This window comes from Hippocampus comes, unplaced genomic scaffold, assembly GCF_001891065.2.
Source record: "Hippocampus comes isolate QL1 unplaced genomic scaffold, H_comes_QL1_v1.1 scaffold903, whole genome shotgun sequence".
Taxonomy (NCBI): Eukaryota; Metazoa; Chordata; class Actinopteri; order Syngnathiformes; family Syngnathidae; genus Hippocampus; species Hippocampus comes.
In genome coordinates, this window is record NW_017805088.1 from 22098 (window position 1) to 43262 (window position 21165).

The window sequence follows — 21165 nt, forward strand, 5'->3', positions numbered from 1 at the left end:
TGTTGTAAAAAAAAAAAATTAAACCCTCTTAGTTGTGCTCATGACTGTTTGGCGTCTTGGATTTTGTCAATTAAAGTGCTTTGGAAAATGGTTGACTTTGAAAAATATCATCGGCAATGTGATACATAAATACAAAAGCACAATAGAGCACGTGTGCAATCGTTGCAAACATTTTTCTTCCTTCTGAGGGGCCCCGTCGTGAGATTGGCGTTACACCAGGATGGTTATTCTCCTAAATAGTATTAGCGGGTCTTTCAAAACCAAAATGGCAATTTGATTGTCTATAAAAATAAAAAAAATAAAAAATAAAAAAAAAATTTAAAAAAAAACAACTCAATGTTTGTCTGTTGACGTCGGTCAGAGGGAGGGAGTTATCCTGAACAAACATTCCTTTACCCTATTTGATTGTCTAAAAAAAAAAAAAAACTCAATGCTTGTCTGTTGAGGTCGGTCAGAGGGAGGGAGTTATCCTGAACAAACATATTTACTGACACATCAAGAGGGAAGCTAAATTAAGGCCAAAAGGGAAAATAAGGCCGGGTCTGACATGAAGTGGCCACCATGAACCAAGATGGATTGGACCTGTCAGAACCGCTACGGGTGATAGATTCATAATAGCACACCAAGTTTCAATGACGACACGTACATAAACCGTAAAAATCCCGTGAACGCACACCCCAATGAATCAAGATAGCCCAGTAAAGTGTATCTACTTTTAAATTCAAGTTAAAAACAAAGCTCTTTTCCCATACCTATGATTAAGGTCCTACAAAAAAAAAAAAAAATCATGATTTGAAAAGGCCTCTCTTTCAATAGTTCTGATAAGACAATACAGTATTTCTGTGAACGCACACCCGTGTACAATATGCCGCCCCCACCCCCAATGAATCAAGATAGCCCAGTAAAGTGTATCTACTTTTAAATTCAAGTTAAAAACAAAGCTCTTTTCCCATACCTATGATTAAGGTCCTACAAAATAAAAAAATCATGTTTTGAAAAAGCGTCTCTTTCAATAGTTCTGATAAGACAATACAGTATTGACAGCTTAATGCGACGTGACGAGTGTCGGCCGAGTGTCTCACTTAATTCCAGTGTCATGTGACCTCAGGTCACGACATCTTAGTGCGGATTTTCCATCTTCTATTCTTAAGTACTCCTCGTCAAATCGAGATAGCGATTCTTGTCGAACTGGCCCGGACCATCGGGCCGCTATTAACGTCGAACCCTGTAAGGGCAATTATCTTGCAGTACACGGCGACACCTAAGCCATCCAATTCCAAGAGCGACTGTAGTAGAAATGAACGACTCTGTGTAGTAGTCATGTCGAACAACTTGAACACCAATATAAGCAACAACCACAACGATAAACGTGAAATAAAATAGCTGTCAATCAAAACTGTGCATCCAAGGCAGAATCTCGTAAACAACTCTCGTGTCGGATCGCGCGATTCTAATCGTTTTTTTTTTTTTTTTTTTTTTCTTCCGCGAAACGTGCGTTCCGGTGTTGCGCGGCTGACTTGAAGCGAGAGCGGGGCCATCGTGACGCGACAAAAACGAGCAAACTTTTGCACTCGTTGGATTTTTTTAAAGCGAACAGACGGGTCGGGTGATTTGAAGATTGGACCGAATGAATGAGGGAACGGCACGGCACGAGACTTTGCCTACGCTGTGTGGATCAGTTCATCTGGAAGCGATAACAAGACATGTTTTTGTTCAAATCCTCACATCCAAATAATTTTGTTCATCGAAAATAAGAGTCTGACCCTGATAGCGCCCGGATACCTGACGTTTTAGGCCCAAAGCCGTGTTCTTCAGAGCTCCCCCCGCAAGCGCGTGTGCAGGTCCTCTCGGTCGATCCGGCCCGTCTGCTCGTGCCAGCGGTGGTGCGCCAGCAGCGCCGCGTTCCTGGCCGAGATGGCGCTCATCTCCATGGAGCTGGCCGCCCACTCGACGGCGCTGAGGTAGTAGAGCCTGTTGTGGAGGATGAAGGGCGGCGTCTGACGCTGAGGGGGGCGGTAAGTGGGGTAGGCGAGCCACGGAGTCTGCGATACCGAATCCCATGAGAGGAACAAACGACGGAGGTCCTCCTGGTCCAGCGCTCGAGGGGAAAACACTTTCCACACTTTGCTGTGGCTGGCGGGGGGTCGGTTGTAGCCGGCCGGGGCGTGGACCGGGTCGACGGACATCAAACTGTACATGATGTTGTCTTTGGAATCGGCGGTGAGAACTTCGGACACCGTGAACTCCGAGGCGGGCCGAGTGACTCCGAGGTAGGACGTGTTGAGCACGCCGTGGACCAGAGTGGAGAACACCTGGTGGTAAATGCCGGGGAACTGGGACACCACTGGTGAGGACAGACCTGAGAAGGAGATGTCAGACTTGCCCTGGTGAAGTGGGGTTGCTATGACAACGACGTCATACGTCGAGTGCCCCGCACCCGTGTCCCCAACATAAGTGACCTCATAGAAGCCGGTGGAGAGCCCTGCAAACAACAAAACAAATGGGAGATTAGTCGAGTTTACTTTTGAATGGCTTCAACGAACATCGTTGGGTAACCATCCATTTTCAAGCAGTTGATCCTCACTTGGACCTGTGATTCTCAAAATTTGGAATGTGTCGGCTCCCTCTAGTGGTATGTGGGAGGAAAAAAAATATCACAGATTTAAATGGGCGACTGGTTAAGTGTGGGCACGAGTGGTTGTTCATCTGTGTGTGCCATGCGACTGGCTGGCAACAAATTCGGGGTGTTGAAAACCGGTCGCGGGGGCTGAAGGGAGAGTGCAAAGGGGTGGACCCAGGTTGCTTGATAATTTAGAGAGATTGTGCAGAGGAATGGTCAAAGATCCGTCTTTCTGTATTCTCCCATCCATTATAGGCAGTTACAAGCATTTTTTTTGGGGGGTAGGTGTCAAATATTGAGCTCCTTATCCCATGTGAATGACAATTGAAGGGTACCTGTCTTGGATGGGCGGACTTTGAACGAAACGTTGGTCACTCTGGCTGGGATGAGTTCACTCTTGCTGTGGTAAAGAAGCCCAGAGCAAACTCTTTTGTTACCTCCATCCACCGCCCACAGGCCTGAGTCAGCCCACGCCAGTGACAGAGCCCCTGGCAGGACGACACAAACGTGTCAGCAAAAGTACTTGAGTGTGCGGCGAGGCGTGAGATTCCATACCTGCGAGGCCGTTGATACGGACACTTTGGCCGTAGGTCTGGCGCGTGAAGGGAGACACCACATCGTTGAGGAAAACCTGCGTGAATCCTTCGGCTCGCATGGTTTCCTCCAGCGAGTGATTCATCAGACTGAGGAAATCATCGCCGCCCATGGCGTGCAGGAGCCTCTCCACGCTGGTGAAGGAGTAACCGTACTGCTGGTACTGGTAGATCCTGTCGACGCAAGAAACTCTTTTCAACTTGCTGTGAGGAAATGTATTACTGTCTCCCCCCGATCCCTCACCTCATAAATTTATCCATAACACTCTCCACCCACATCTGCATGAACAGATAGTTGAGGCCGTAGCGCCAGAGCATTCGCAAGAAGTTGACGATGAACCAGTCGCTCTCCTCAAAAGTGAGCTCGCTGCCATTGAAGACTGCCTTTTTCGACGGGACATCCTGACGCGTGGAGATGCCTGACGGTAGATTGGTGAAGAGAAAAGTCAACAGTTTTAAATCAAAACTTCTTCAGTAGCCGTGATTTAGGAATTTGGAAAACATCCAATTGAATATTTGACAAATTCCTCAGCGAAACCTCTCAAGGAAATGCTCCTCGTGTGCCGACGCCATTACCTAATTTGTCAACGAAGTGCTTCATGTGGAGGTTGAGGGGATGGATAACGACACCTCCTGTCTCATATTCCTGATTTGCCATTCGGGCCGTTGCCAGTCGCCCGCCGACATCTCCGGGTTCGAATACATCTATTTTGACCGTGGGTCCGAACTCCTGCCTCAGGTAGAACGCCGCGGCCGTGCCACCGATTCCAGCGCCCACCACAGCTGGACGGGAGAAATGTCAAGACTGTCAATCAACGGTATATGGCCATCCATGCAATATGGAGTACTATTTGCAAGACACAGACAAATTAATTTCAATTTCCTACTAATAAACCCGTGGTGATAGACAACCGCATTGCGTCTCAGAGTAAATGTTTTCCCGTGTTAAATAAAAGAAGATGACCAGAACGACTTCTCAAGATTAGAAACTTTTCATAAAATCTCACCAATGCTTGTGGGTGGCTGGTGCAGCTCCGGAGCGGAGGCCAAACATCTTCTGGCGCTGTGGCATATTGTCAAGAGAAGGAAGGCTCTCAGGGTCCCAACACTCATAGTGCGTTTGAAGATCATCTGAAACAACATCAAGCATGCCAGTCACTGACTTGTGTTTTCTCAGTCATGGCTCGAAGTCTAACATGTCCTCGTTCATATCAAAACAAGCTGGGTGGAGGGTGTGTTCGTTTCACGTTTCATACAGAGTCAAGCAAAGGGAGAAATATTCTCTACGAGGACTGCCAAATTAAAAAAAAAAAAAAATCGACAAGTCTCCGGTTGTCTTTAGCGTTACTCTAACTTTTCGACATAACAAACAAGCCGACTATTACTAAGATTATTAATTTCACCACTTACACAAGACGGATGACTTCTACAAACTATGTCCACAAAGCTTGGATTGAAGCGAGACTAGTAAAATGCTGTTGGTTTGAACAATTGAAAAAAACATGAAACGACGTTCCGGTTACATTTTCTCAAAGTTTCAAAATAAAAGTAATTCAAGTTTGTTTTTGAATATTCCGAACCCGATAATGTCGTTATTTAACTTAAATCATCATAGAGGCACTTGGTTAGATTTATACCTAAAATTGTCTGACAGAATCGCGTACTAATATTGGTGATATGACCTATATATTTTATTTTCATAGATGCGCTTGACGTTCATTTTCAGTTGTTACAGATCGAAAGCACAACCAAAATTGTTTGTATATTGTCCCTCTCATGCTAAAAATGATTGTATAATAATTAAGGGCTTTTTAGACTTTTGAAAATAACCTGACCAAAAGAGAAAAAAAAACACCAAAAAATAAAAGACGGAAAAGGTGGTCTCTGGCAAAATGCAGAGCGGAAGTAATGCGGAAGTGACGAAACTGCCTGATCATCTTCAACCATGCTTGAATCGAGGTGACCTTAGTGCCTTATCTTATAGTTAAGTAAAAACAATTTCGGAATACTCCCACGTATTAGGCGCCTACGCCGTATTAATACAAACGTTGTCTTGAAAAAAATATTGGAGAGGACAGAAAAAAATATTGAAGAGAGGACATGGCGGAGGCTCACCAAGCACGCGTTCAGGCTGTGGTGGAGGAAATGGTCCAAAGCCTCGAAAGGAATCACATCCGCAAAATGCAGGTAGGGCTTCTGCTCGTGCACACTTAGTCACGTGTGTAATTACTTACGAGGTGTGTTCGTGCTGGCAGGCTCGCATGTTCAAATGCAGCGCGCACTGCTGTGATCGATCCACGGACTCCATGACTCAGGTGCATCAGTGCATCGACAAGTGTCACGCTCCTCTGGCCAAAGCCCAGGGCCTCGTCACCAACGAGCTGGAGAAGTTTCAGGTGAGGAATAGATGGAGCATTATTTTTTCCACAATCGAACTCAAAATTAGCATGTTCTGCCAGAGTTCTGAGGATCTGGGTTTGAATCGAGATTCTTCCTGTGAATAATTTCCATGTTCTTCCCTTGCTTAGTTTCCTGTGCACACAATAATTTTTTTTTTCTCACCATCAGGACCGGCTGGCCAGATGCACAATGCACTGCAACGACAAAGCGAAGGATCTGTTTGACTCGGGTGCCAAGGAGCCCGCCGTTCGGTCGCTGATGGAGCGATGCGTGGGCAGCTGCGTTGACGACCACATGAACCTGATCCCTAGCATGACTCGTAGAATCCAGGAGAACCTGGACTCTATATCCCAATGAGACAACAGATATCAACGACTGAGCCCACTCGGAGCAGTGACTATGAAGTGAAAGTGGAAAAAAAGCAGAAGACATGGCATCCAAACAGTGCAGTATGCCGTATACAGCTGGAATCATGCACAAGGTGTTGAACTGTCATATTTAAGTTTGTCATTTTTAATACAAGTACAGCCTACCTTATATGGTGGGGGATTGGTTTCTGTAAAACAATTAAACACGGTCCAGATCATAACTGCCTTTTGATTGCATCTCTTGTCAAACAGGGCAAAAAAAAAAAAACAACAAAATGCACGAGGTAAAAACAACACCATACCACTGGTCCTTCATTTGATTAAAGATGGTATGTTTTTTTTTTGTTTGTTTTGGGTCCTAACAGTAATTACAACTGGCCAAAATATCTGAAATATATACGATGGTAATTATTTTTTGTTTTGGGATGATAACACTGGCACAAGAGAAATTACTGTGTTGTTGCCATGGCAACAGTAAGCATAGTTTCAATGTATAATTAAGTGGGCCTCCCCTCCATTGCGAGACTAATAAAGGTTCTCTTATCTTATCTTATCTTATCTTATCACAGATCATCAAACATCCGTGTACCAATATTATGAGACCACATAATACAAACGGAACCACTGGAGTTTGATTCCACAAAATTAGTAACTTTGTGTTAAAACAATCAGTTCAGTGAGGATTAACGCTTGACTTTTTTTTTTGTGATGGCAAAGCAGAAAATTGTCATCAACAGACAAGTTGGCTCAGTAAAATATGATCTGTACAATTCATAAAAACAAAAAAAAAAAACTGTCGCTCCACCTTATTGATCACCCTCCTGTTCCCACTCCATTCCATGTCTGTCAGCTAGGTTGTCTTATTAGAATACATTAAGTGTATGACTGAAGAAAATGTTACAAGAACAGTGCCTGTACAGAAAAAGCAACTTTACCCCAGGACAGATTAGTTCTAACTCCCATTTTTTTCCTAATTGTCAAAACTGTTTGGACAGAGCAACTTAAAAGTCAACCAGTGTAAATAAATAAAAAAGCAAGATGTACATTTCGATGACATGATAGCACCACAGCCCACATCATTGGGCAGTTTTATTGGCAATTAACATTTTGTATACATTAAAAAAAAAAAGTAAAAAAATATATGAATAAATGTGGAATAAAAACAAGGGATGCCACTGCAGCACGAGTGCCTTGCCTTTCTTGACATTATGAGGCAATCTCGGTTAACGGATAGGCAGGTGAAGAAATGCAGAAAAATATTGGCAATAATGTAATTACTTAAGTGGTCAACAGTTGAAACCCCGAAACCCAGCACAAAAAAAAAAAAAAGACTTGGATGTGTGCGTGCCTAAATATGCAATAGAAGTGTTTTTAACTTTTGGTGAGTCAAAGGTGAAACCGTAAGAAGACAAGTGGACCGTTGTGGTGAAAGAAGCAAGACTGTTGGCCCATTTTAGAGCACATCATCATTCAATTTCTTTGTTATAAGTAACTTGAGAGTGGTGACGACTATTTCGATTTTGGTTGAATTAGTTTCGATGTAGTTACAAGGTGAAAACAAGAAGTTGCAGAGTTGTACATGGCGTCCACTAACACCAAACCTTCCAAAGCAAATAGTAATGGTGACTCTTATTTATTAAACCAGGTGCTGTTGCTTAAGCATTTTACCTGCAAGTGTACAAGAAAAAAATTCCAGAAATTCCGGCTTTACGATGCCGAGGTGGTAAAAGTGGAAAGTCCCCGTCTTCTGACTTCCAGAAGTCTGTAGGACAGTCCCATCAATGAAGTGAGGTGACTGGTTTGTGGACCACTATCATCAACATTAAGTGTCCACAAATGGAAAGTTTCCATGTTGAGGTATGTCGTCTCATTCCACCAGCCTCCAAGTGACACATCAGTGACGTATTCCCCCCACGCTGCCTTACAGGTGATTCATTCGTGATGTGGAAGGTGCCGGCGGAGTGTATAAATAGTGCCCAACGTTACCACAAGAATGGGTGTTGGCAACCACGTGCTGATCAGGAGATGCTGCGGGCGCTTCCCTCATGCTCCGAGTGGTCCGGCCGGTGGTCGGCATATGGCGATGTGTATAAGAAGTTGCAGCACACGTAAAGCGGGAAGGACAACAGGCGGCTGTCCAGGTTCATCACCACGTACTCCTGAGAGGTGGGACATGAGTTAAGACACTTTGGACACACTTCCTGTGAGGATGGACCACCCTTACTGACCTGGTCCTTCTCAAGTGTGAGAAGCTGGTAACCGGTTGAGCGGCTGCACACCAGCTTGCCAAGATTGTCAAAGGAGGCCAAGCGTAACCTGTACAGACAATAGCAGCAGAAATTGTGAGTATTGGGATATCTGTTTGGGGTAATAAGGTATCAACCTACCCGCACTAAGTACACTGGATATAAAAAGTCTACACACACCTGTGCAAATGGCAGGTTGTTAGAGGAATTTATGAGCAAAATTGTATCATGTTTAAAGTTTCATTTAATTTGGACACATCTAAACGTTTGGGCGCGTATCCAGCACTTCCAAATGCCTGTGCACAAAGGCGCCGGCCACCTGGCCGGAGGGCTGTTGAAGTCCACAATTAGCACGTCAATGCAGGTGGGCAATCACAGGGGAGGGGGCGAAACTCGGTCACAAAAGGGGAATGAATAATTTGGGAACAGCGGTTGAACAACAAAAGACGAGCTGAGAACACCCGTCGCGCCCAGGCGACATTTGTCGTCCGCAAAGTCTGCAACATGTTGATACAGTGTGGACCAGACAGAAAGGCGCCAATGTACTGGTGGTTCAAAGCTTAAACTCAGGTAACCAATCACTACCGAGGGGCCGGACCGGGGGTGCGGTATGCAAATGTCGGGGGCAGTGTTTTCCTTGTATGTTACAATAAAAGTCGGAATTGGCGGGAAGGGAGCTCGAGAGTGTGATCATCGGAGCAACTACCGTCGTTCGCTCTCAGAGATCCCCCTCCCGCCGATATTGAAGACAATTTTCCTGTGTGCCGAGTCATTTCTTTAACTTTGTCCGAGAAAATCTCTGACACAGGTTTTTGGAATATATAACTTTTTTTCCTCCATTAAAGTGCCGCTACCTGTAGAATTAATTGAAATAAAAATATTTTCAAGAAGTAAAAATACACAGAGATAATGCAGTTGCACAAGTTGCGTGCACAGCCTCTTAGATCAGGGAACGTGTCTGTTTAAAAATAAACCAATCACATTCACACAACTGTTACAATTCAAAGTGCTTACAATTAACCCCAAATAAATTTCAGTTATTGTTGGCGCTAATGAGGAGACCATGGGAGAAAATGACCTTAAAACAAAACCAGCTGCCTATCCTCGTTCATAAACAAACAACTTGAAAAACTACTAAGCTGTGTCAACTCTTGAGCCACAACAGGAAGTGAGGGTGGCTCCTGCAAACCTGTAAGCCAGATGTCGCCGCGGCTGCAGGCTCACGGCGCCCCCACACGGCTGACTCAGCGTGTTCCTTTTGAAGATGATGAAGCGGTTGGTGTAAGTCACAAGCAGGTCGAAACCGAAATTGAAACCGGTCCATCGCCAGCAGTACTGAGGATAACAAAAAAAAAAAATGAAATGAAATATCCATCGTCCGTCCTTTTAATTGTCCCTAACCCGGTAAATATGTGGTGTCGGGAGTTTGGGGAACACCGATCAAAGTTTTGGCACATTAGGCATCTCTGCAATTGACCTAACACGTATGTGCCTAAATGTGAGAGGAAAGTGGAGTACCTGGAGAAAAATGCGATGACAAAGAAAATATATGCATTAAAATCAGCGCAATTATGTCTCAACTCACATCTCCATCTTTGGTCAGTTTTCTGCCACACCTCATGCTGCTTAACTCAAAATCCTCTTTGTTGGCTTCCTGCGGACTAAGAAAGCATTAATTAATATATATATAAGTACACACTTATCACAGTCAAACTCTTCTTACCCGTTATCATTGTCAAATTCTGTCCGCAACATGGCAAACCACTGCGTTTTGTACACCGCAGTCAACCAATCTGGAAGATGGGGGTAAATGAAACAATGTGTGGTGACAGCTTTGTGCCTTATCTCGGCATTTGTTTGCGCTATTGCTAATGAAATGAGATTAGAATTAGCAATGAAATGATGTCTACCTGGAGGTAAAATGTTGTCCCGCTCCAGCATGCGGGCAGAAGCGAGGTCGTTGACGATATATTGAAGACGCACGTATTTGAACACGGAGCAAAAGGTGGCCCCCTCCTCTGTGCTTAGGAAGGGCTCTCTCTCACACAGGTCTGTCAAGAAAATGCCAACCACAAACAATGGTGTTAAAAATATGCAAAAAAAGGAAAGGATAGTGTTTTGCATTCTACGCAGTACCGGTCCTGCGCTTGCACAGCCAAGCGTCGGCGTCGGCAAGAAGCTGCTTTATGGGTCCGTCCCACATGGGGTTGATTTGCAGGAACATCCACTGATGAAGAGACAAAGTAAAACGAGGCAATCAATAACGCAGTTCATCAAATGAGTGAAGCACAAAAGCAAATTTTACACACACATTCTTACATTATACCTTCTTCAGAGCAGTGTAGACATCCATCTCCACCTGCATGACGAACAGGTCAGACGACTGGATGAGCTGCTCCATCATCTCCGTTCTGGACAAACACAAGTATGTCATTTATCATCGAGGTTCCTCATTTCCCGACTTACATTTTCAATGTTAAGAATGGCACGTGGCAGAAGAATGAATGTATTTCAGTGGGTTTCAATTATACACACTGATTTTCGCTTTTTGTGGGATCCACTGTAATAACTGCTTCACTTAAGACCACATACCCAATTTCTTTCATCAAGTCCACATTTTGGTGCGTCATGAGGTTGTTTAGGAGCCACTCCAGACATCTGCACATAGACACACACACTGACCATGAGCGAGAAAGAGCATTCGGGGAATTTTGTAGCACAACACTCTTTTGACAACAATATTCAAAAACTTGCACTATTTAACAAGTCCTCATCAACTAAAACAAAAGCTCGCACATGGAGTTTGTCAGCCGTGTTGTACTTTACGCAGAACATTTTGAGGTCAGATTTCTAGAGCTGTTGGGGAATGCAAGCACTGACTTTTTCATGACGGAGTCCAAACCGTAGATGCAAGAGGACGCATAGAAGCTGCACACCGTCTTTGCACTGATATTTTCCTTCATGGTCTCACCGCACTGCTGGATCAAACCATCCTACCATCACAAAAATAAACAAAGACTGGTTTCATCTCACAGTCACTTCATACCACAGTAGCACTAGTTTAGCCAAGCAGGAATTCCGTTGACTGACCAGCTGTAGCATACAAGCAGCTGCAAGGATACTGACAACCCCACTGGGCTTGATGAGCACGTCGTCGCGGTACAAGGATCCAAAGACTACTTGCAGAGCTAAATACAAACAAAACAGAACATCATTATCAGAATGACACACAACCAATGTCACTGATAAAGAAGTGAGTGTGAGAGATCAAGAAGCTTTGCCAGTTGTGAGTCTTATGCTATCACGCAATGTCTTATGTAAATAAGGAACTATATCTCATTGCGGTTTGTTTGAGACCACTGTATCTGGACTGATATTTGTACCACTTCGGTCAGTTTCTCACCTTCTATGTCAATGTTTTGGTCAGGTATCTCTAGGTTGATTTCCATCATGTTGGACTCCTTCCAGGAGCCGCTGAACATGCTGGAGAAATAACCCGACTGGCAGGTGCCAAAAGAAGGAAAGAGTTAAGATAAAAGGTGACAGCAGGCTGGATTTACACCGCATGGTTCAAGTGACACAATTGGGATATCCGTCAGAAAAAAAGTGTACAAAAAAAAAATGTATGCAAGAGTTAAATCCAGACTTGGCACTTTGACCAACGGTTAAATCCATCCTTCAAAGGTACATGAAAATTAGCCGTGTGTCTCTCTCACCTGGCAAAGGTACAGTTTGTGAAGGTTCCACTCTTGCCCCAGTGCGCAGATTCGAATGTCGCTATTTTCTCCATTGAGGAACAACGTTTGATAAATGTAATTGGAGGTGCTTTTCAGTTTCTTCCTGTTCAAGATTTAAGACAACAAAAATGCAATGCAAGATGGCATGTGAGGATAACTTGCTGATTCACTGATTTTGATCCTGGTGACTTGCCTGCGCGGTGTATCTAGAATGGCGTCGTCATCCTCCTTGTCATCCTCGCAGTCACACTGTGTGTTCCGTTTCCTCTTCCATTCGCACCCGTGTTTGCGGCTGCTTTCGCCGGTTTCCTCCGGTCCTTTCGAAGAATGAAATCTGCTTCCAATATTCCCCATCTTTGCCTGCACAACCAGGACAAACAAACAAACTGAAGTCCACATCGCAAAACGAACATTTGCGATTTTTAGTACAACGCTTCCATCTTACATTTTACTCATTTAACACAAGATCTTGATTTAAGTCCAATACAGTTATTAAATAAGTTGATGAGCTAATTGTCGAATCAACACGGCGGTACTTCCAATCACTTCCTTCAAAACAGACACCAACAACATTTTCCTGTATCAAATCAAGTACATTACTATGACAACAGACAACAGTACGCAGGTTCTACGCGCATAACCTACAAGGACTGAACACCACTTATCCATGCTGCAGTCGGCTAAAAGGCTGCTCTCTTACAAGTAACTGTACATCTATATGATGTTTGATTTAGCACATTCAGCACGAGCATGTGACTTTACCTTTTGACGAGCACGGACCCGGTCGGGGAGGTTTGACGTGGGCTTTAAAACAAAAACCACGTCTGTTTACCACCTCACCCAGACAGCTGAGGATGGGCTTGCTCTACGAATTACCGTACAAAACAAAGACTCCAACGACGACAGCGTCGGCCGTCACAAGCAACGCATTCACAAAAGCCGACAAACCGTTTACATATTGCCCCCCACCCCACAAAAAACAATTATAAATGTAAACTGAGACGTATGCAAAAGTCTAACGACACCGAGATTCTATTGCTGTGTTCGCGTTCTCTTCTTCTCTCGTTGCATACGCGTGCATTAGGCGCGTCACGCGAGGCTGCCACGCTCAATAGCGCCCCTTGTGTCAGCTCGTGGAAACACACGTAGCAAAAAATAAATGGGATGTTTAAAACAAAGTACTGTATATTACATCCACCGCTTAAGTGTTTCAGCAGGTCAAACAACAAAACGGCCCAGGATCTCGTATCTGAACTTAAAATTAGAGACAAATTCGGCACGATTATACAGTGTTGAATTTCTTGAATGAACTCGTGTTCTCTGCTAGAGTTCAAAGTGCCCAGACGATCAATATTTGGCATCATGGTGTTTTACAAGACATGTTTGTTTTACATCGAAGGACCTAGAAGGAAATTGTAAATAAAACTAACAAATAGGTAAAACCAACCTTATTTGAATGAAAAACCTGTCCTGTATAGTTTTTTTTTTGCTAGCAATCGTCTAAAAAAACAAATTTACGCTACCAGGATATGACGTTTTAAAACTAAATTTTTGGGCGCGGTTTGCAGAAAAATGAGCCAATAGATGACGAGGTTCTCTGCGACAAGATTTTCTGTTACCGCCCCCTGGTCAGCAGGCTTTTTGAGCCTGCGTGGGACTGTGACACGTAAGTTGGTTTGTCTTGTTGACTCCACTGGGCAGGACACCTCCAACGGAGGCCAGGACAGGAGACCGAGATTTTTTTTTTTCCTGAGCCCCTGTCCCGAACTCACTGCTGCTTTTATTCAACATTTTGAACCATGGAAGCCAGAGACGCGAGTGCAGGTGAAATTGTTAGCTTGGCTAGATGCTGTAGTTTCAGTCAATGTAATAAACAAGGAGAATACAAATCAACTTGTATTTAAACCTAAAGTTGGTACCTGAAAGCATGAGCGATTATACGACTTTAATCCAAATACAAACTCATGTAAGACCTGTATAATGCGTGTGGAGGTCTTCCAATGAGGTTGTTTTGACTTAACTGTAATAACATAGGTGCTGTAGTGGGCAGCGATGGAGAGCAAAAAACTGCAAAAACCGCTGCAGCTCTTAAGAAAACAGACCGAGCTGCATCCCAAAGTAAGATGGAGCAGCTCTTCGGCTTCAAGAAGGAAGACTTGACCTCCTGGTCCAGCCTGGTAGCGCTTCTGAACCGGCCAACGGACCCTGCATCCCTGGGCATTTTCCGCTGTTTGTTTGGTGACTATCAATTCTGAAAACTATGGAAAAAAATCACCTACCGAATCGAGGTGAACAACTTCACGATCGCACTCGCTCGTGTGCGTGCGTGCGTGCAGGTCTGCTGATGGCCGTGGATATCACACAGGAGCGTGGCCTCAGTCACGTGGACTACAAGTACCTGGACGGTGCTCCCGTGTGTCGCTTTCCACTTTTCAATTTCCTGAAGCCTCTTCCCATGGACTGGATGTATCTGGTCTATCTGGTGATGTTCCTCGGTGCGTTGTACATTTCATTCCCTCCCTTCATCCCTCGCCAGTGCGCCCCTGTCTCGCTTTAGGGTAGAATCTCTGTGGGGGTGGCACAGTTACTAGACATAGCAGTTTTTTATGTCTCTCTCTCTCTCACTCAAGGTGCGTTGGGCATCATGCTGGGCTGTTTGTACCGTTTGTCCTGTCTAATGTTCATCTCGACGTACTGGTATATCTTTTTCCTGGACAAAACGGCATGGAATAACCACTCCTACCTCTACGGCCTGATTGGATTCCAACTCACACTTATGGATGGCAACAGATACTGGTGAGTGGTCGCTTTACACAAACTCAACTGGGAGGATTTTTATGTTTATGTTGCTACTTGTTAGGTCACTCGACGGCTTGAGGAGACCTTCCATCAGAAACGCACATGTGCCGCTTTGGAACTACACCCTGCTGAGGACGCAGGTTTGAGCACTGTGGCCATTCATCTTCATACATGTGATGTTTCAAATTGTCTAATGGCGTTGTCTCTTAATAGATATTCATAGTCTATTTCATCGCTGGTGTGAAAAAGCTGGATGCCGATTGGGTGGAGGGATACTCCATGTCATACCTGGCGCACCACTGGCTGTTTGATCCCTTCAAGTAGGTAGTGTTTCGAACGTGCTGCTGAAGTCCCAGCTCACTGCAACTCACCGCACCGATCCTATTGCAGGGTGATTCTTCCCGTGGAGTTGGTGAGTTTGCTGGTGGTCCACGGGGGCGGCCTCATGCTGGACTTGAGCGCCGGCTTCCTGCTCTTTTTCGACGCCACGCGGCCTTATGTGATGGTCTTCGTCACCTACTTCCACTGCATGAACTCTCAGCTCTTCAGCATCGGTGAGCTCGTCTGTCCACAGCTATTGTGACCACAATTCAATCGATTATAGTTTCATGTGGTTATATGTCAGAGAGGAGCTAATGTTAGCCTGGGTTGTTAGCGGGAGCTATGGAGCATCTTGTGCCTGTGCATTGAGCTGCATGTACACTTCTGGTGCTTTTCTTGGATATGAAATTATCTGTAAGCAGTTTGTTTTTCAAGGTATTGCCATAAGGTGAGTTTGGTTCCCGCAATGCTTGACTTTGTGTGACATTACCTTCACGCTCACCTTCCACAGGCATGTTCCCGTACGCAATGCTAGCGACAAGTCCGCTCTTCTGCTACGCCGACTGGCCGAGGAGGTTCTTCGGCCACTTCCCAGCATGCCTCGGGGGTGTCCTCCCGCTCACTTCGGCGGACCCCCAGCCCAGCTCCTCCTGCGTTTACAACAAAGCCCCTGGCAGGGGAGGCCAGCCGACACCGACCGCCTCAAAATCTCCTAAACTACGATTTAAACACAAGTTGGCGGCCGTTTTTACTTTGGCCTACATACTGGAGCAGTTTTTCCTACCTTACTCCCACTTCATCACACAGGTACAAGCATTCGCATTTTTTTGCATTCGCAGCATATAGTTAGTTCGTTGTTGCGTCAGGTTTCGGGAGCTTCAGTTTACTGTCAACAAAGCCTTATCATTACTCACGGTTGAGCAATGACGGTCAGCAAGGTCACAGGCCGGCTGATAAAATGGATCATCGTTCCGTGTCTCTGATGTCCTCATGGTTTGCTTTTTGTCCGTCAGGGTTACAACAACTGGACCAACGGCTTGTACGGATACTCATGGGACATGATGGTTCACTCCCGTAGCCACCAGCATGTCAAGATCACATACAAGGACGGCAAAACGGGAGAGGTGGGATACCTCAACCCAGGGGTGAGTTAGTGTCAACATTTCCATATTACTTGACACTTATTAGACATAGGTACAACTGCATAATATGGTGAAATCCAAAACAAAAAGGAAATATATTAAATGATAAACTATTTTCCAAACCTTCCAAGGTCTATGTTTTAAAATATTTCCACTCTGCGTGTCAGGTGTTCACCCAAAGCCGGCGCTGGAAGGACCACGGCGACATGCTGAAGCAGTACGCCACGTGCCTCAGTGACCTCCTGCCTCGCTACAACATTTCGGAGCCTCAGATCTACTTTGACATCTGGGTGTCCATCAATGAACGCTTCCAGCAAAGGTAACGCACCACACCTCAAGCTTCATTTGTAATTAACAAGCAATACTTTTGAAATTGGATCATTTCCTGCAGCCATGATGATCTCGTCTTTGCGCTCGCACTGAATCGTCACTCTGACCTCCTCCAAGGATCTTCGACCCACGCGTGGACATCGTCAGGGCCGACTGGTCGCCGTTCCGACCCAACGGGTGGCTGATGCCCCTGCTGGTGGACCTCTCGCCGTGGAGAACCAAGTTCCAGGAGATTGAGAGCACTTTGGACAACCAGACCGAGATCGTCTTCATCGCCGACTTTCCAGGTTACACCATCTCCCCGTCTAGTGACTGAACTGTTGCTACACGCATGTGTATGTATGTGCACTTACTCCATGCCGGTTACCTTGCAGGTCTCCACTTGGAGAACTTTGTAAGTGAAGATCTGGGCAACACCAGCATCCACTTGTTGCAGGGTAGCCTCAATGTGGAGATCGTGGAGGAGAAGAAGAACTATTCTCTGCAGGCTGGAGAGAACATACAGGTTAAAAACTGCACAAACAACAAAAAAAAAATTTACCCATAAAATTTCTTGACTGTACATTTGGCTGTTTAACACAATGAAATGTTGTATGGGGCAGGTGCCTGCGGGGGCTTACCACAGAGTGTACACGGTGTCGGAGGAGCCATCTTGCTACATGTACGTCTACGTCAACACAACTGAGGCGGCGTTGCAGCAGAACTTCACCAAACTGCTGGACCTCCAGGAGCGCATTCGCAACGGGACAGGTGGAAGTCAACGCGACTGTGCCGAACATCCATCCAGCCGTTTTCAATTATTATTATTACTTTTCTGTTAACACAAATTGTGACCCCTCAAAATCTATTTTATTGATCATAACCATGTCGCTGACCGGCGTAGTGGTACACTTGTCTGACCTGTGTGCGGGCAGCGTGAGATCGGTCCCCACTCAGTGACTGTGTGGAAGGTTGGATGTCTATGTGCCTGCGACTGACTGGCAAACAGTTCAGAGTCTAATCCGCCTTCCACCCCGAAGTCAGCTGGGATAGGCTCCACCATCCCCCGCGACCCTGTTCAGGATAAGTTGTGTTGAAAATGGATGGATGGATAACAAACATGAATAACATTACTGACATTGCCACCTCCTGATAATTTAGCGTCTTTAGTCAACCCCATTACATATTGTATGTTTCTGGAGTATACCTAAAGGATAAGCAGCACAAGTTTAAGGAAAACATGCACACAGATTTGAATTTGCGTCTAACCTGAACAGAAACAGAACCTCTTCCGCCCGAGCTGCAGCCTCTCATGTCGACTGGCGACGACGACGGCTCTGAAGTCAACGCAACCGACCCCGTCGTGAGGCTCTTCCTTAAGAGGCAGCGGCGAATTAAGGAAGTGAAGAAACGCAGAGAGGCCGGCGTGCTGGAACGACTTGAGCGCTTTACGGTCAGAAAGTACTACGCCATACGACGAGGGTGAGTCAAGCGGGGTACACGCAAATGAGATGTCTGTTGTAATACAAGGACTTACCAGTAGGTGGCAGAAACTTACCACTGGACCATCCAGACTGCTGGTAAATACCAAAAAAAAAAAAGACTACTACTGCAGAGTAGAAGAAAAAAAAACAGGATATCTTTTAAAAGACATCCAAAGATCAGGCCTTTGCGTTTTTTTTAATGCTCAAATTCAGCCCAATTGTCAGAATGTGTGCACCCTGAGTCTTTAACCATTCTCCGTTCACGTTTCCTTTTCTTTTAGATTCTTGATGACCGCCATCGCAGTGCGAAACCTGGCGGTGGGTCTGCCTCCGCTTGAGCAGCTGACGCAAGAAGTGGCGTTCGCCAACATGAAGGAACCCGAGGCCGAAGGAAACCACGACGAGCGTCTTAAAGATGAAGCCGGTCATGGAGAACTCTAAAAGATGTTACTGCTGGATTTGTTGGTACTACTGGACTGTTACTATGGGAAACACACACCCACAGCAAAATTGACAATGGACACTTTTGTACAAGCATTTGTCATTTCAGATGACTTCCAAACTAGGAAAAGTCAGTATTTTTGCCAAACGTGTAATCTAACACTAAAAGATGATGCTGTTTACTTTGGCTGAAATGGGACCGGATGTATTTTTGAAGGCAAAGGATTGGAGTTGGATGTGAATGCTCATTCATTTCTGTTGTTGCCCAACGACGATTACTTTGTTGTGATTCAAAATCAGCTACGTTTTAAAAGGTTGATTACTATATTTCCTTCAAACAGATAGCACAATATGATTTTGGATTTATATTGGTATATGTAACCAATGTGATGACACAAATTGTATTTGTGTAAATGGGTCCGAATGAGGCGGCACGGTTAACTAGTGGTTAGCAAGTGTGCCTCACACTCGGGAGATCTGGGTTCTAATCACACGAAGGTTTTCTGCAGGCACCTTAGCTTCCTCCCACATTCCAAAAATCTACGTTCGGTTCCGTGAAGGATAAACTGCACGACCCAACAGAGCACAACAGAAAATAGTTGGAGTGATGAAATAGAAGCGTGGCATTCATGAGAGCAGAGGTCGCTGTTTGAGGAAATACGGTATTGATGGTATACAAATGCAAACCTCCATACTGTGAGTAATACTTTGTCAAGCCTTTTTAGTCACTTTTATAAGAATAATAAAAAAAAAGCTTGTCAGTAACAGTGTGGTTTTAATCGTAAATTACTCAGTTTCATCCATCCTACGGCACAATGGGACTCTTCACACATCAGAGCACAAACAATACAATAATACGTATGGGAGAGTGCACTTCTACCAGGAGGAGTTAGTTCAATGGTTATTCAGTACATGTTGAAGATGAGGTCTTATAAAAACTGCTGTGTCGACAAATTCATAACATTGACTATTTCTAGGACATCGGTTCATTGTACATATAACGACATAAAGGAGCAGCTCAATTGGAATATTTCATATCAAGATCAATTCAAAAAAGTGAAATTCATTGAATGTGAAAGATAGCACAAGGCAAACAATTTGGCCATCTCAAGAAATGACATGTGAAACAATCCCAAAAAGATTTGTCATATAGAAATTAGGTAGGAATTGGCCTTCAGAAAAAGTAGTTCACTTTTTGAAGTGGATTGCGGTGTTACAATTCATTAAGACGCGCACGTGCGACAAAGTGTTTGATTCCATATTGCACAAAATTTGATACTAACACCCGCCTTCATTATTTGTATCCCATCTGGGACATTACTGGTACTAGTGTCACATACTGGCTACTAAGGTTTAAGTGTTACAATAAGCATTTTTTTTCTTTGTCAAAAATAATTTAAAATAAATCTCACAGGTGCAAGTACAAAATCAAAGCAAAGTAAGGTCAGTTTTCAGGGTTGAAAATGAACCCAAAGTCCCTTTTGAGTCCTCTGTGACCCAGGCGCTGGTCTTTTCAAGGGAGTGGCACCTCCCCACAATGCATTTTTTTTTTCCCCAGGAGGCCTTCAACGCCTCATTTCTCATGTGGCTCCTCAGAGCAGCTTGCAGCCCTCATTATTTTATGTTAGTCAAATAAATGCCCCTTCCTGTAATCGGCCTCTTTTTCTCAAACTTCTACACTTGATTACGAATACAAATTTCACAGTATAAGACATGATTAAAAAAAAACTGCAGATGCCTAGTTTGCTGCTTAAGTCACTTAAAACTTCTTGATTAACTTGATTAACTTCATTTATCTCCATTTTATCTTTAAGACAAAGTAAATGAGGTTTAGCTTCTCTCAGACTTGCTTCCAGGGAGACCCCCCCCCCTCCCATCATCCCCTTTTTTGGCTCTACCTGGGCTGGAGATCAGCATAGAAAACTCCATGGACGACGCCTTCAATCACGATGTTTGAAAATGCATCTAAAAGCCATAAAGCAAAAGGGAGGAGGGGAGAACTTAAAAACAGGGATTTTAATTAAATCCAAGTTATATGGGGGAAACTGAACTCACCGTGTGCATCCGGCAGCAGGTAGGGGTCATTCAGAAACACCATGATAGGCTGATGTGAAAGTTTACTGGAAGTCACACAAACAAACCGGCAATTACATTTTTTTTTTATTAATTTGAGTGACTAACTATTAATTTCTTTTGAACAAGACAACAGAACTGACGCACCTCGATTCCACTGAGTCTGTATCCAAAGATCTAAAAGAAGTCAAAATGGAGGGTAAGGCACAAAGCCTCCTAGTGGACAGAAAATTAACTATGCGCCGATAGCCACAAAAACAAGCATTTATTTTGTTGTTTGAATTCAGTCTCTACGTACCCACAGCTGTCCGTCTTTGGCAGGGATGGAAAATGGCGGATATTGAGGAAGTCCAAGAATATCTTTGGAAGAACCTCATTCTCCATAATTATAGTCTTGCAAGACAGAGAAAAAAAAAAACACTGCATTGTTACACTGCCTGGCAACTTCAGATGAACACAATCCACCAAGCCCTGACGGTATTTTATACACAATAAAAGTTATTCAAACATCATTCATCAAAATATATTTTTTGAATTAACAAACAAAACCATCTCTACAATATTGTAGAGAAAAAAAAGCACACAGTAAGTAACGGTCGGTAAGTGAGTAGAATGTACAAATAAATGTGATT

At 44.4% G+C, this 21165-nt stretch overlaps 5 protein-coding genes across 8 annotated transcripts; 2 read left to right on the forward strand and 3 right to left on the reverse strand.

Annotated features, from left to right (window-relative positions):
* Positions 1-1471: 1471 nt before the first annotated feature.
* Positions 1472-4715, reverse strand: pcyox1 (prenylcysteine oxidase 1). The gene is made up of 7 exons (XM_019865390.1): positions 4624-4715; positions 4221-4344; positions 3790-3996; positions 3458-3632; positions 3176-3387; positions 2956-3108; positions 1472-2482 (listed from the first exon to the last, which is right to left on the reverse strand). Exons 2-7 carry the CDS (start codon positions 4342-4344, stop codon positions 1812-1814), a joined length of 1542 nt encoding a protein of 513 aa, XP_019720949.1. The 5' UTR covers positions 4624-4715; the 3' UTR covers positions 1472-1811.
* A 388-nt stretch (positions 4716-5103) lies between these two features.
* On the forward strand, positions 5104-6204 carry fam136a (family with sequence similarity 136 member A). The gene is made up of 3 exons (XM_019865398.1): positions 5104-5400; positions 5469-5609; positions 5782-6204. Exons 1-3 carry the CDS (start codon positions 5314-5316, stop codon positions 5968-5970), a joined length of 417 nt encoding a protein of 138 aa, XP_019720957.1. The 5' UTR covers positions 5104-5313; the 3' UTR covers positions 5971-6204.
* An 818-nt stretch (positions 6205-7022) lies between these two features.
* gmcl1 (germ cell-less, spermatogenesis associated) lies at positions 7023-13440 on the reverse strand. Of its 4 annotated transcripts, none has more exons than XM_019865393.1 (15): positions 12610-12666; positions 12158-12324; positions 11944-12067; positions 11631-11727; positions 11318-11415; positions 11108-11220; positions 10820-10885; positions 10554-10638; positions 10364-10454; positions 10138-10278; positions 9951-10020; positions 9813-9888; positions 9417-9562; positions 8210-8297; positions 7023-8140 (listed from the first exon to the last, which is right to left on the reverse strand). In XM_019865393.1, the coding sequence occupies exons 1-15, from the start codon at positions 12631-12633 to the stop codon at positions 8000-8002; spliced, it is 1527 nt and encodes a 508-aa protein (XP_019720952.1). In that variant the 5' UTR covers positions 12634-12666; the 3' UTR covers positions 7023-7999. The 4 variants fall into 4 exon arrangements, with proteins under 4 accessions (XP_019720952.1, XP_019720956.1, XP_019720953.1 ...); XM_019865397.1 differs by lacking the exon at positions 12610-12666 and adding an exon at positions 13412-13440 and having other exon boundaries at positions 8000-8140; XM_019865394.1 differs by lacking the exon at positions 12610-12666 and adding an exon at positions 12727-13053 and having other exon boundaries at positions 8000-8140.
* A 323-nt stretch (positions 13441-13763) lies between these two features.
* ggcx (gamma-glutamyl carboxylase) lies at positions 13764-19221 on the forward strand. The gene is made up of 15 exons (XM_019865392.1): positions 13764-13788; positions 13999-14202; positions 14301-14459; positions 14595-14760; positions 14825-14903; positions 14977-15083; positions 15154-15317; positions 15596-15891; positions 16098-16229; positions 16394-16545; positions 16674-16843; positions 16931-17061; positions 17159-17306; positions 17813-18017; positions 18301-19221. The coding sequence occupies exons 1-15, from the start codon at positions 13764-13766 to the stop codon at positions 18458-18460; spliced, it is 2298 nt and encodes a 765-aa protein (XP_019720951.1). The 3' UTR covers positions 18461-19221.
* snx24 (sorting nexin 24) lies at positions 19219-21105 on the reverse strand. Its single transcript, XM_019865399.1, has 4 exons — positions 20832-21105; positions 20681-20710; positions 20516-20580; positions 19219-20425 (listed from the first exon to the last, which is right to left on the reverse strand). The coding sequence occupies exons 1-4, from the start codon at positions 20957-20959 to the stop codon at positions 20355-20357; spliced, it is 294 nt and encodes a 97-aa protein (XP_019720958.1). The 5' UTR covers positions 20960-21105; the 3' UTR covers positions 19219-20354.
* Positions 21106-21165: the final 60 nt, after the last annotated feature.

Excerpts from the sequence above, each read along its gene's own strand:
- pcyox1 (XM_019865390.1), bottom strand. The coding sequence starts at position 4,344 with ATGATCTTCAAACGCACTATGAGTGTTGGGACCCTGAGAGCCTTCCTT. Across the intron at positions 3,109-3,175 it reads CCGTATCAACGGCCTCGCAG|GGGCTCTGTCACTGGCGTGG; the intron begins GTATGGAATCTC and ends TCGTCCTGCCAG. Across the intron at positions 2,483-2,955 it reads AGTCCGCCCATCCAAGACAG|GGCTCTCCACCGGCTTCTAT; the intron begins GTACCCTTCAAT and ends TGTTGTTTGCAG.
- fam136a (XM_019865398.1), top strand. The coding sequence starts at position 5,314 with ATGGCGGAGGCTCACCAAGCACGCGTTCAGGCTGTGGTGGAGGAAATG. Across the intron at positions 5,401-5,468 it reads ATCACATCCGCAAAATGCAG|GCTCGCATGTTCAAATGCAG; the intron begins GTAGGGCTTCTG and ends TCGTGCTGGCAG. Across the intron at positions 5,610-5,781 it reads ACGAGCTGGAGAAGTTTCAG|GACCGGCTGGCCAGATGCAC; the intron begins GTGAGGAATAGA and ends TCTCACCATCAG.
- gmcl1 (XM_019865393.1), bottom strand. The coding sequence starts at position 12,633 with ATGGATAAGTGGTGTTCAGTCCTT. Across the intron at positions 12,068-12,157 it reads ATTCTAGATACACCGCGCAG|GAAGAAACTGAAAAGCACCT; the intron begins GCAAGTCACCAG and ends AATCTTGAACAG. Across the intron at positions 8,298-9,416 it reads CGGCGACATCTGGCTTACAG|GTTACGCTTGGCCTCCTTTG; the intron begins GTTTGCAGGAGC and ends TTGTCTGTACAG.
- ggcx (XM_019865392.1), top strand. The coding sequence starts at position 13,764 with ATGGAAGCCAGAGACGCGAGTGCAG. Across the intron at positions 16,546-16,673 it reads AATGAACGCTTCCAGCAAAG|GATCTTCGACCCACGCGTGG; the intron begins GTAACGCACCAC and ends ACCTCCTCCAAG. Across the intron at positions 16,844-16,930 it reads CTTCATCGCCGACTTTCCAG|GTCTCCACTTGGAGAACTTT; the intron begins GTTACACCATCT and ends GTTACCTTGCAG.
- snx24 (XM_019865399.1), bottom strand. The coding sequence starts at position 20,959 with ATGCAGTGTTTTTTTTTTTCTCTGTCTTGCAAGACTATAATTATGGAG. Across the intron at positions 20,711-20,831 it reads CCAAAGACGGACAGCTGTGG|ATCTTTGGATACAGACTCAG; the intron begins GTACGTAGAGAC and ends GACTTCTTTTAG. Across the intron at positions 20,581-20,680 it reads ACAGACTCAGTGGAATCGAG|TAAACTTTCACATCAGCCTA; the intron begins GTGCGTCAGTTC and ends TGTGACTTCCAG.